The following is an 11629-nucleotide window of genomic DNA, read 5'->3' on the forward strand; positions in this document are numbered from 1 at the left end:
CATCCAATAGCTGACTGTGAGCATCCATTTATGTGTTTGCTAGGCCCCGGCCTAGTCTCACAAGAGACAGCTATATCAGGGTCCTTTCAGCAAACGCTTGCTAGTGTATGCAATGGTGTCATCGTTTGGAGGCTAATTATGGGATGGATCCCTAAAAATTTCAAAACAGCAAAAATTCTTTGAAGTTAAACATTAAGAATGTTCTAATTTCAAGCACAGGGAGAAAAATTAATATTTCCATGATGTTTATAGAACATGATTTTAATATTTTCAACTGTTAATATTCAACAAACAGAATAATTATTTGAAGATATATTTTGTTGTCATGTCTCCCTTCTCACATATGATTTTATTAATTTGGGTGCTGTCTCTGTGCCCTCTGGTTAGTCTGGCTGAGGAACTCTGTCACAGGGTGGCAGCTTTAGGAAGGTTGAGAAGCGCTGCTCCAGGTGCTCCTGACATCTGCGAGTCTACTCACCTATTTCCCATGAGCGCTGCACCTTGCTGTTCTTATGAAGAGCTACATAACTTTCCCAAGTCATTTCAATTCAAAGTACTTTATTTCACTTCCTTTCAGGTCTCTACAAACTATAACCCAATCTAGTTCACAGGCCATTCTTAAAAACATTCTGTTGGTGCATAGTTACCTTCCAGTTTTTTGTTTTGTCTTGTTTTTTTTTTTGTTTTCTCTTTTGAGACTGTCTCACTCTGTAGCCTTGGCTGGCCTCAAACTCAGAGATATACATGCCTCTCCCTCCTGAGTGCTGGAATCAACATTGTATGTTACCAAGCCTGGCTTGCTTCCTTTCAGTCACCATGCTGAACGGTTGTAATGTTATATGGCTACCAAGCTCTAAAATAATGTCTAGATCTTATTTTATGTATATAGGTGTTTTGTCCATATGTGTATCTGTAACAATGTGTCCCTGGTGCCTAGGGTGGTCATAAGACAGTGTTGGGTTCCATAACTAACTAGAGTTACAAGTGGTTATATGCCACCATGTAGATGTTGGGAATCAAACCCTAGTCCTCTGGAAGAACAGCAAGTACTTTGGACTGCTGAGCCATCTTTCCAGCCCTATTGTCTGGATCTTGACTATGTATTTTTTTCTTACCCCTAAATATGGATCATTGCACACACTGCACTCCTTTCCTTGACCTTGGCTGACTTTGACATTGAGTCTCATTGTCAGTTGACTAGGCTACATTTGTGAAAGAAGAGAGAAGCCCTGCTGTGCTGTGACCACATAAGAGATTCCTGTCAAAGCTCACATCACTCAGGCAGGTTCACAGTGAAGTCTTGCTGGCCCACTGAACTACTCTCCCAACCCGGGCAACCTTGCAGAGATGCATGTGCAGTCCACACTGTAATCCCTTCGTTTGTTTCTGAAGCATTTATTTCCTGTGAAGGGAGTCCCTGATGTTTGTATACATGTGAAGCCAGGGTAGTCATCAGAGGCTGCACCCTAACAGTCTGGAAAAGCCAAGATACCAGACGACCCTCCTGTAGTTGCTGACAGTCTGCCTTCGTTTAGTCAGTTTATCTGCAGGTTGCCACTCATAGCTAAGTTTCTTCACTAACTTCTACCAAGCTTTGGTTAGATTTCTGCACTGTACTCTTCTTGCTTGTATAGTGGTAAGAATCATTCTGAGTTCTGGGGGGATCCTATTTATCCCATGTGTGGGCACACTGATTATCTGTACTCATCACAAGCGTTAGCTGCGCTGTAGCTACATATAATAAATGTTCATTAATTCTTGAATATACTTGACGATGTTTCCCTGTCTACTCACTAATCTATGCAGCGATCAGAGTCATCCAGACAGTCAACAGCTGAAGAATGAACATGAAGAGGAGATTATCAAAGAAAGACTTGCTAGGGTATGGCTTTTTTTTTTTTTTAATTACAGAAAGTTCTTCTGTGAGAATTGCTTTTATAAATAACATTAATGGTTATTTATTCTAGAAACTCTATATTAATATATAATTGAGAAGTAAAGGTGTATCTGTCTGTAATTCCAGTACTTGGGAGACTGGCACAGAATAGTTACCATGGTCTGTGGCTCTAACCATTAACTGAAAGAAGGAAGAAGGTGTCTTGTCTCTGTGCTTCTGTAGGAAGCACTAGTTTCCCACATACAGTTATGCCCTTAGAAGTGTAGTGTCTTCTGGGCACCATGCTGGAATGCTTGTGAACCAGTAGCCTTTGTATATCATATGGGACTCTGGAAATGGACATTGGCTTGGTTAGCACAAAGGAAAATGGACTTGTTCCTCTCACCTTTTTTTAAAAATAAGGATATTAAAGAACCTTTTTGTTTTCCTTTTTATTATAGAATAAACTTATTGAAGAGATGCTGAAAATGAAAACAAAGTAAGTATGCTATTTTATAGTTCAAATCCTTTTTAAAATATTTCTAAACTTTATTATGGGGGAGTATATGCATGCCATGCCAAGCGTGTGGAGGTCTGAGGACAAATGAGAGTTGGCTCTCTTCTTCCACCATGGGTTGTAGGTGTCAAACTCAGGTCATCAGGCTCATGCAGCAAGTGTTTTACCTGCAGAGCTAACTTGCCAGACCTCGGTCGTTTGTCTGTCCGTCCTTTCTTTCTTTCTTTTCTTTTCTTTCTTTCTTTCTTTCTTTCTTTCTTTCTTTCTTTCTTTCTTTCTTTCTTTTTTTAAATTTCATGTGTATGGGTGTTTTGCTTTGTCTGTATATATGTTTGTGTACTATATATGTGCATGGTACCTACAGAGGCCAGAAGTCATCAGATCCCTCTGAAACTGGAGTAACAGAGTTATGAACTCTTTGAGGGTGGAATTCTCCTCTAAAGGGAAAATACATCCATAAAATACCTTTTTTCCTTCTGTGGTATATGTGAGTATAATTAATGTTTATCAAAGTCTTTTTTTAATATTTTAAAATTTTTATTTATGTGCATGTGTCTATTTATGGGTATGCACACATGCATGCAAGTGTCTGCAGAAACCAAAAAGAGGACATCAGAGCCCCTCCAGCTGATCAGGCAATTGTGACCTGCCCTTTATGGGTGCTTAAAATTATAACTACTCAGCCATCTTCTAGCATCAAAATTATTTTTCTTGATGCCACTTTCTCAACAGGGATTTTAAGTAAACAAACAAACAAACAAACCAAAGCACATGTGCAATCTTCAGTTAATTATTGAGTTACTGTGCTGTGAGGTTTTCTCCTCATGGACAATAAGGGCAGTTTAATGCTTCCAACTAGTAGTAGTTAAGCTGACATAGAGGATGGTGAACTATCTAGCTAGTTTGTAGAACTGCAGCAAATTTAGATACATCCTTTGAGACCTTGTAGCATGGTATGTGGTGGCAGAAGTCCTTGGTAATATGTGGTCCTTGAAGCATGAAGAGCTTACACTGCACTGTGGGCATACATACAGCACATTTTCCTAAATGCTCTAGGAACTAGATATCAAACTGCAGTAGCATAAGGAGGAAATACTTAGTTCCATATGATAGGGGACTGAGATTCCCCAGCATTCTGCTTTTGGGATGTCTGGCTACATTATGCCACTACAGTTCCACCATCGTCTCTCCATAGGATGGTGCAGCAGTAGCTGCTGCTGCTTTTCTTCTTTCCGTTTTTCAAGGTCTCATTTTGTAGCCCCGGAGTTCTGGCTAGCCTAAAATTATTATGTAGACCAGACATCCTCGGGGCTTAGAAAGCCAGTATCCAGCAAGGAAAAGGTAGAACTCACAGTGCTCATGCTCAGCTAATGACAGACGTCAGCCACTGCTGGGAAGTAGATGAGCTCATGTTCTTCTTTGCTACATCAGATGAGTTTCATAAAGAAGCCAAGTGACTTCACTTCCTCCTCACTGCTTCAATACAATACTGACCAAAAGAAAAAAGAAATGAAGAAAGCTTTTATGTTGATTTACAGTTCCAGTTGATATATAGCCAATCATGGTGGTGAATGGCATGGCTCAAGAGTAGGAAGCTAAGTTTTTATTATATTGCATTTGTAGTCAGGGATCAGTGAGAAAACAGAAGTATGACTGGGCAATAAAAATTGATGGTGCATACCTTTAATCCCAGTGCTCAGAAGGCAGAGGCAAGTGAGTCTCTTGAGTTCAAGGCTATTCTTGTTTACATAGTAAATTTCAGGACAGCCAGGTCTACACAGAGAAAACCCTGTCTCAGACAGATCATTTAACCTCAAGTCATGGGCCCCAGAGTTAGATACTTCCTCAAGGTTCCACAATCTTCCAAAATAGTGACAGTTAGCTAGGAACCAAGTGAAAACACATGAGCCCAAGGGAACTTTTCATCTTCAAGCCATAACACCTGACCCACAGTAAGGTAGGCAGAGGCAGCATCTGAACATTTTATCCCACCAAAGCGATGTGGAACACCCTCATTATCTCCTTGGGTACCTCTGAGCATGCTCTGGAAACACAGCCCCTAGACTGAGCTGGCCTGTGTAGAGATCCTGAGTACACCTCATCTTGGCAGTGTTACATTCTGTATGCATTGTAACAGTGTTTCCAATGGAAATTGTATCAAACTGAAAGAGTTTTATAAAGTAGTAAAATCCTACATTTTTCCATTGTGTTATATACAGTGGGTAAAAATGAACACCCCTGAGGAAAGGGATAATGTTCCATTGTCTGAGGACTGGGTTTTAAAAGCAGAAATGATATTCTGAGATCAGACACAATAAAGCCTACAGACTGTAACAATACCTTACTTCTGTCTCCACTTGGACAAGCTAAGTTTTATATTAAATTTTTATGAGGTTAGCCTGGGCTACACAAGAGCCTGACTCTAAATAAATAAATAAAATGGTTTGATGAGTTTTTCTCAGGATGAAAGTCTTGACTAACAAAGCAACCATATGTGATATTCAGCACACTTTCTCTTCCATGCTCAGGGTGAAGCTAAGGGTCTGGACCATGTCAGGAAAGTGTTCTGTTACCTAGGTTCAGCCCAGTTCTGGCTTATGCTCTTCTGTCAACTGTACAGGAGACCTGAAGATCAGTGATGCTTTCAAATCAAAATTCTGTACTTAGAAGAAGAAAAAATCTAGTTTGAATCCTGCTTATAATTCTATTTCCTTGAAATACCATAACCTGATGCTTATTCCAGTCTAGAAGAAGTCCAGAGTGCACTTCACAGCAAGGAGAAGGCCTGCCACAGAATGAGCGAGGAAATTGAGCGAACCAGAACTTTGGAGTCTAGAGCATTTCAGGAAAAGGAGCAACTGCGGTCAAAGTTGGAAGAAATGTATGAAGAGAGAGAGAGAACTTTCCTGGTGTGTTGGGTTTTCCATGCTATGTAGAAATACTTGAGTAAGTAGAATAAGCAAAAACCAAATCTCTGGTTCAGTTTCTCTAGTGTGCAGAGATATATGGCCACAGAAGCTTGACCACCTCTTGATTGGAGCTCTTGAAAAGAGATACATAATGTGATCTTCCCATCTTTGGATTGACAGGAAATGGAAATGCTGAAAAAGCAACTAGAGTTTCTTGCTGAGGAAAATGGAAAATTGGTAGGTCATCAAAACCTACATCAGAAGATTCAATATGTAGTACGACTGAAGAAGGAAAATATCAGGCTTACTGAGGTAAAACTGAAACTATTCTCAATAAATGGTGATTTTAAAGAGAGTTTAGTAAAGAAAATTGTCACTGCTATTTCACTTTGGGTTTTCTGAGACAGTGTCACACTTTGAAATCTAGTCTGAAACAGAACTCTCACAGCAGTCCTCTTGTCTCAGCCTTCCCAGGGGGTGGGATTATAAGTGTGTGTGAGCCACCCAATAATACTGGTAATTCAGGTTAAGTTCTCTTAGATGCCAGATATTTAATATTAACTTATAAATTAAACATTGTAGCTTTAATTTGAATATATACTTAATGAGTTAAGAAAACATCTATAATAATTAGATACTTAATTTCCTTTTTTTTTTAATTACAGGAGACAGAAAAATTGCGTGCTGAAAATCTATTTTTGAAAGAAAAAAAGAAGGAATTCTAAGGATCCCAGCTATCTTCATACACATCACTTTGTTTAGATTGATTCTTTAAAAGTGAGATTGTATTTGCGCACATGGTAGAACTAAACTAAAAGACCTTAATTATGAATCATGGTGCGCACTAATCCTTAGTGTTCCGATGGATATTCTGCATGCAAACTCGCAGCCTGTTAAGTAACAATGCATTCCAAGTCATGTGTACATTCTGGAAGACCCTTAAAATAAAGTCTGTAGCTGAGGTCTCTGGTGAATTCTAGTCAGGTCCTTTTCTTCTTTTTTTTTTTTTATTTTAATTTTTTTTTTTGGTTTTTCGAGACAGGGTTTCTCTGTATAGCTCTGGCTGTCTTGGAACTAACTCACTTTGTAGACCAGCCTGGCCTCAAACTCAGAAATCCACCTGCCTCTGCCTCCCAAGTGCTGGGATTAAAGGTGTGCAGCACCACGGCCAGTAGGTCCTTTTCTTCTTAGATTCACCTTTGATAAACTCTGTCTTAGTCAGGGTTTCTATTCCTGCACAAACATCATGACCAAGAAGTAAGTTGGGGAGGAAAGGGTTTATTCGGCTTACACTTCCATGCTGCTGTTCATCACCAAAGGAAGTCAGGACTGGAACTCANACAGGTCAGNGANCAGGAGCTGATGCAGAGGCCATGGAGGGATGTTCTTTACTGGCTTGCCTCCCCTGGCTTGCTCAGCCTATTCTCTTATAGAACCCAAGACTGCCAGCCCAGAGATGGCACCACCCACCAGGGGCCTTTCCCCCTTGATCACTAATTGAGAAAATGCCTTACAGTTGGATCTCATGGAGGCATTTCCTCAACTGAAGCTCCTTTCTCTGTGATAACTCCAGCTGTGTCAAGTTGACACAAAAATAGCCAGTACAAACTCACTGTGAATCCGATGGCTATTTTGTATTGAACTTGTTCATATAGGTTGGTTTGTTTTGTAACTGTTATGGCCATTTTCTACATGTCCAGTTTTTCAAATAAAATCTTTTTTTTTAAAACAATGTGTATAAATACTATGCCTTTGTGTATGTACATGTGCCACATGTGTGCCTAGTATCCTTTGAAGTCAGAAGAGGGAGTCAGATCTCCTAGAATTAGTTATTAGTGGTTGTGAGCCACCATTCAAGTTCTGAGAACCAAACCCAGGTCCTCTGCAAGAACAAGTGCTCTTAATCTCTTAGCTAACTCTCCAGCCCTAGTTTTGAGGGCCATAGTAACCAAAACTATAGGAGAAGCAGGGTCTCATGTAATCCAGGTTTGCTTTTAAACTCCCTTAAGTTCCTGATCCCCCTGCCTCTGCCTCCAAAGTCCTAGGATTTTAGTTACACACCATCACACCCAGGCTAATCAAGTTCTGACATGGATACACAAATAATACCCTAAATCAACTCCCTAACTTTCCTTGGTTTGTATCACTAATTTTGGAAGTCATATAGCTAGACCATCCACTGTTGCCCACCTTTTCTCTACAGAGCATGCATAAGATGTGTGAATAGTTGTCTTACCTACCTAACTCTGCCAGAACATGAAGGCCACTTCTGTTAAGAGCACTCTATTACCTTTATAATCCATGGGATAAAGTCTTTGACAAATGCAGCTTAGATTTGTTTTAGCGTCTCCTATCAGTTGTTGCCACACACTATCTCCATTATTAAGTGGAATAGTACAATGAGTACCCCTGAGTCTATCTGCAAATTGGAGTGGTTTATACCACATAGGACTAATTGGGATAATCTATGCTTTCTATTTAAAATTTAATTTTATGTATTATGTGTATCTGTGTTCAGGTATATATATGTACATGAGGATAGGTGCCTTTGGAGGCCAGAAAAGAATACTGGAACCCCTGGAGGTATGAGGTTGGGAGGCACTTGTGGGAAGGCTGCAAGCTGCCTAACTGCTAAGCAATCTCTCCAGCCCCAGTAATCCATCCTTTTATTTCAGCCACAAAACCACCCGCATGAGAAGCAAGATAGCATGTAAGAATGTCCATGAAAAAGCTCTTTAACAGGGAATAAAGTGTTTCTTCCAAGTCCCATACCTATATTATTTGTATTTTATATATCAACAAAACAAGTTTTGCTGTGTAGCCCTGGCTATGTAGAGCTATTTAGAGCAGTCTGTTCTCGAACTCACAGAGATCCACTTGCCTCTGCTTCCTCATGTGTACCAACCACCACACTTAGATCAAGTTATACATGTCTCCGGCTCTCTTTTAAGGAAATGTATCCCTAACATATATTCATACACACTGCCATTTACTGAATTCAGGATTTTTCATGTATTATGGAAGCACTGAGCTATATCCCCAACTCTCCTTTATTTAAAAAAAAAAAAAAAAACAAAAACAAAACTTTTTGAGATAGTCTCAAAAAGTCCTTGACTTGCTTAATACCTCTCTGTTGGTCAGGCTGGCCTCAAACTCAGTAATTCTACCTCATCCTCAGAAGTGCTAGGATTACGGGTGTGTGCCACCATGCCTGGCTGCCAGCCCTCTCAAGTGAGACAATGTCTCCCTAAATTGCTCAGGATGACCACTAACTGCCTCAGCATACTGAGCATCTGGAATTACCGACAGTAGATGACATTTTACGGTTTGTTTGGGGGGTTTTTTTAGTTGTTTTTTCAATTTTTTTGTTGTTTTCAATTACTTTACACGAACTTAGAAGTGACTGTGCTTCTGATGGTCCAGGCAGAACAACAAACGTTATTCTCGTAGCAGTTTTCCCAAACAACGTTCTGTCTCAAGCGGCCGGTCACCAGATCCATCATCCCCTGCGTCCACAAGAGAGCAGAGGTGCTTTGAAGGTGCAGATTGGCTTCAGGATTAGCATTTTAGGTGCGCATCCATGTAAAGTGGCAGATACCGAGCTACAGACGTCCCCGTCTTCTCAGTAGCAGGTTCCCCTAGACTGCAGGGCTCTTTCAGAAACAAGGTTACTTCCGCCGCAGGTTCTCCTCTGAGATAAACTCCCCTCCTCCCCAAGTTCACGTCAGCAGATTCCTCTCTCACAGTCAGCAGCTCTCGGTAGCACGTTCCCTTCAGTGGCGCATGGTCCTCACTACCGGATTCCCATCCCCCAGGTTCGCCTGAGCCGCAGGCTCTCCTTAGTCGCGGGTTTGCATACGCTGCGGGGTATCAGCTCCAGATTCCTTTCATTTGTAGGTGCGGCTCGGCTCCGGACTCCCCACTGCAGCAGATTCGCCTCACTCGCCTGGCTCCGCCCTAGCCGGGCTCACGGCGGGTGGCGGCGTGCGTGGCAGTCGGCCGTGGCGGGCGCGGCGGGCCTCATGGCGGCCGGTCCGCAGTCCTCGGGTGCCGCCGTGTCTGCGGCCGCTTACCCTGACTCACCCGTGGAGTTACCCGCTCACCTACAGAAAGGCGCGATGCGGCGCCGCTTCTGGGGCGTGTTCAACTGTCTGTGCGCCGGGGCGTTCGGGGCTCTGGCCGCCGCCGCCGCCAAGCTGGCCTTCGGGAGCCAGGTGCGGCCCGGGGCGCCACGCGGGGGCGGGGCGGGGCGGAGGGCGGGGCGGGGAGGAGGGCGGCTTAACCTGGGTTCCCGCCTGCGCCCATGTTGGACCACCTGGTTTTAGGCACTGCCTCCTGGGGGAGGATTTCCAAGCCCACCTCTCAGTTTAAGTCCCCTTGCCACAGCTTTTTTTAGCACGTGACACCTAAGGTGGGATAACCGGTTGCCCATCTCTTCCTGTCCTTGGCAAGAGTTCTGACTGAGCGCCTGTGGAGGTGGGCCTATGGTCAAGCCAGCTTCTGCATCGGAGAATTCGATCCTGACCTGAACAGGGGACTGCTTGATATAGATTTCTGGCGATTTACAGCCCTTTTGTAAAGTCATATCTTTCCAGAAGGCTACTCAGCTACAAGAAATTTGAGGTGTTCGTGGAAGATAACCCTCCCCCCTGTCTGCAGGCAAATTCCTCTGTCTGTCAGTCAGGGTCCGCATATGCTTTGTATGAGACGTGTAAAGATCTCCCAGTCTTTCAAGGCTATGCCCATGGTGGTTGTAGCTCAGTGACACTTTCTCCTGCAGGTCAATATTGGCTTATGTGTCTTAGGCATCGTTGCCATGGCAAGCGCCAATTCTCTGATGTGGACCTTCTTTAGCCGGGGGCTCAGTTTCTCTATGTCTTCAGCCATTGCATCTGTCACAGTGACTTTCTCGAACATACTTTGCTCGGTGAGTAGCCTGGTGACCTTGTTCTTAGGGTTCTTGGTGAGTTAGTTGTCCTTGGGAAACCCCTGATTTTCCAGGCTCTAGAAAAGGACAGGGGGTAAAACAGAGGTTGGACTGTCTCCAGGCAAGGAACAGTTAAACATGGAAAACTTAGGAGTGAAACCTATGTCAGTCTGGGATAACACCAGCTATCTCAATCCTTTATCAAGAACTCTAACATTAGCTAGGGGGTCTAGGGGGTCTGGTCAAGGGAACCCAGTCTTGAATTGGAAGACAGCTTAACTTGGGTTTATGATTACTGGGTACTAGCTATGTACTGGCCCTACCTGCTAGCCTGCTGAGCCTCAGTGCTCAACTGGGGTAACCTCTGACGTCCACAGAGGAGACAGAAATACGTGGATTGATCATGAAGGTGGTTGCTGGATGCAAAGCACCAGACTTTGGCCTCCAGCCCCGCAGGAAGAAATCAGCCAAGGAATGGTGGAGCCTACCAGGGTAGGCCAGGTCCCTTACAGCTGTCTCTTCCACAGGCCATCTTAGGCTACCTGCTGTATGGAGAGTGCCAGGAGATCTTGTGGTGGGGAGGGGTGTTCCTCATCCTCTGTGGGCTCACCCTGATCCACAGGAAGTTTCCACCCACCTGGAAGGAGAGCAAGGAGCAGTGAGGCCAGTCGGTGGATAGACCAGACCCACTGTAAAGAGAACCATGATACCCAACCAAGGGTTGACAAGTCGGGCTGCTTCCGGGGCAGCCTGGGAGTGCAGCCCTTAACTGTCAGCCACAGGGAGATGGTGGACCAGCCACTGGCCTCTGACCTCCTCACAGCCTGGAAAGTTAAAGCATTAGCTCCTGTAAGGGGAAGATAACCACCACAGTATGAGGCCCAAGTCCTTCAGTGTTGGTATAGTGCCTTGATTCTTGTGCACCAGAGAATCCTGGAAGACTGTGATCGTGGGTTGCACGGCAACATGGCAGGTGCCTGAAAAAACAAACAAACATGTGATTAGAATCCTGCCCTTCATGTACCCCAGCACTGGCAGTTGGCTTTCTGAAGAAAAAAAAAAAAAAACTTAATGTGTCATGCCTCAGTTGGTCCGTGATGCCTATGAATCTACAGCAAAAGAAGGGAACTTGGGCTAATAAACACTTGTAAGTTAAAGCTACTGGGTATGGAATTTGAGGCTTTTTTTCCAACTTGGAGGTAAGGGCCTGCACCCAGGTAGGTGAGTTCTCAGAACTGGGGTAGTGGGGATAGTGAGTACAAATGGAGATTTTCTCCATATTCATCTGGACAGGTGACAGGAAGAGCTTGCTGACACAGATCCACTGCTTCTGCTAACTGTGACCAAACCTCTCACACTCCTACAGTAGTTCCTCTCTTCCTATCTCCTCTGTCCCTACA

The 11629-nt window shown here is 43.4% G+C and overlaps 2 protein-coding genes across 2 annotated transcripts in view; both read left to right on the forward strand.

The window, feature by feature from the left end:
• Kif15 (kinesin family member 15) overlaps positions 1-6268 on the forward strand; it is a 68335-nt gene extending 62067 nt beyond the window's left edge. The window contains exons 31-35 of the mRNA XM_021172839.2: positions 1807-1882; positions 2338-2375; positions 5137-5302; positions 5483-5614; positions 5968-6268. Of these exons, the coding sequence (XP_021028498.1) occupies positions 1807-1882; positions 2338-2375; positions 5137-5302; positions 5483-5614; positions 5968-6027 (472 nt within the window). The 3' untranslated portion in view covers positions 6028-6268. The remainder of the gene's footprint in view (positions 1-1806; positions 1883-2337; positions 2376-5136; positions 5303-5482; positions 5615-5967) is intronic.
• Positions 6269-9056: 2788 nt separating this feature from the next.
• Positions 9057-11390, forward strand: Tmem42 (transmembrane protein 42). Its single transcript, XM_021172682.2, has 4 exons — positions 9057-9117; positions 9200-9516; positions 10083-10229; positions 10757-11390. The coding sequence occupies exons 2-4, from the start codon at positions 9325-9327 to the stop codon at positions 10889-10891; spliced, it is 474 nt and encodes a 157-aa protein (XP_021028341.1). The 5' UTR covers positions 9057-9117; positions 9200-9324; the 3' UTR covers positions 10892-11390.
• Positions 11391-11629: the final 239 nt, after the last annotated feature.

The sequence above is a fragment of the Mus caroli genome, chromosome 9 (assembly GCF_900094665.2).
Source record: "Mus caroli chromosome 9, CAROLI_EIJ_v1.1, whole genome shotgun sequence".
NCBI lineage: Eukaryota > Metazoa > Chordata > Mammalia > Rodentia > Muridae > Mus > Mus caroli.

What these genes read in the sequence shown, in the direction of transcription:
- Tmem42 (XM_021172682.2), top strand. Translation starts at nt 9,325, where the DNA reads ATGGCGGCCGGTCCGCAGTCCTCGGGTGCCGCCGTGTCTGCGGCCGCT. An exon ending in AGCTGGCCTTCGGGAGCCAG is followed by an intron (nt 9,517 to 10,082) that starts GTGCGGCCCGGG and finishes TTTCTCCTGCAG; the next exon opens with GTCAATATTGGCTTATGTGT. An exon ending in TCTCGAACATACTTTGCTCG is followed by an intron (nt 10,230 to 10,756) that starts GTGAGTAGCCTG and finishes TCTCTTCCACAG; the next exon opens with GCCATCTTAGGCTACCTGCT.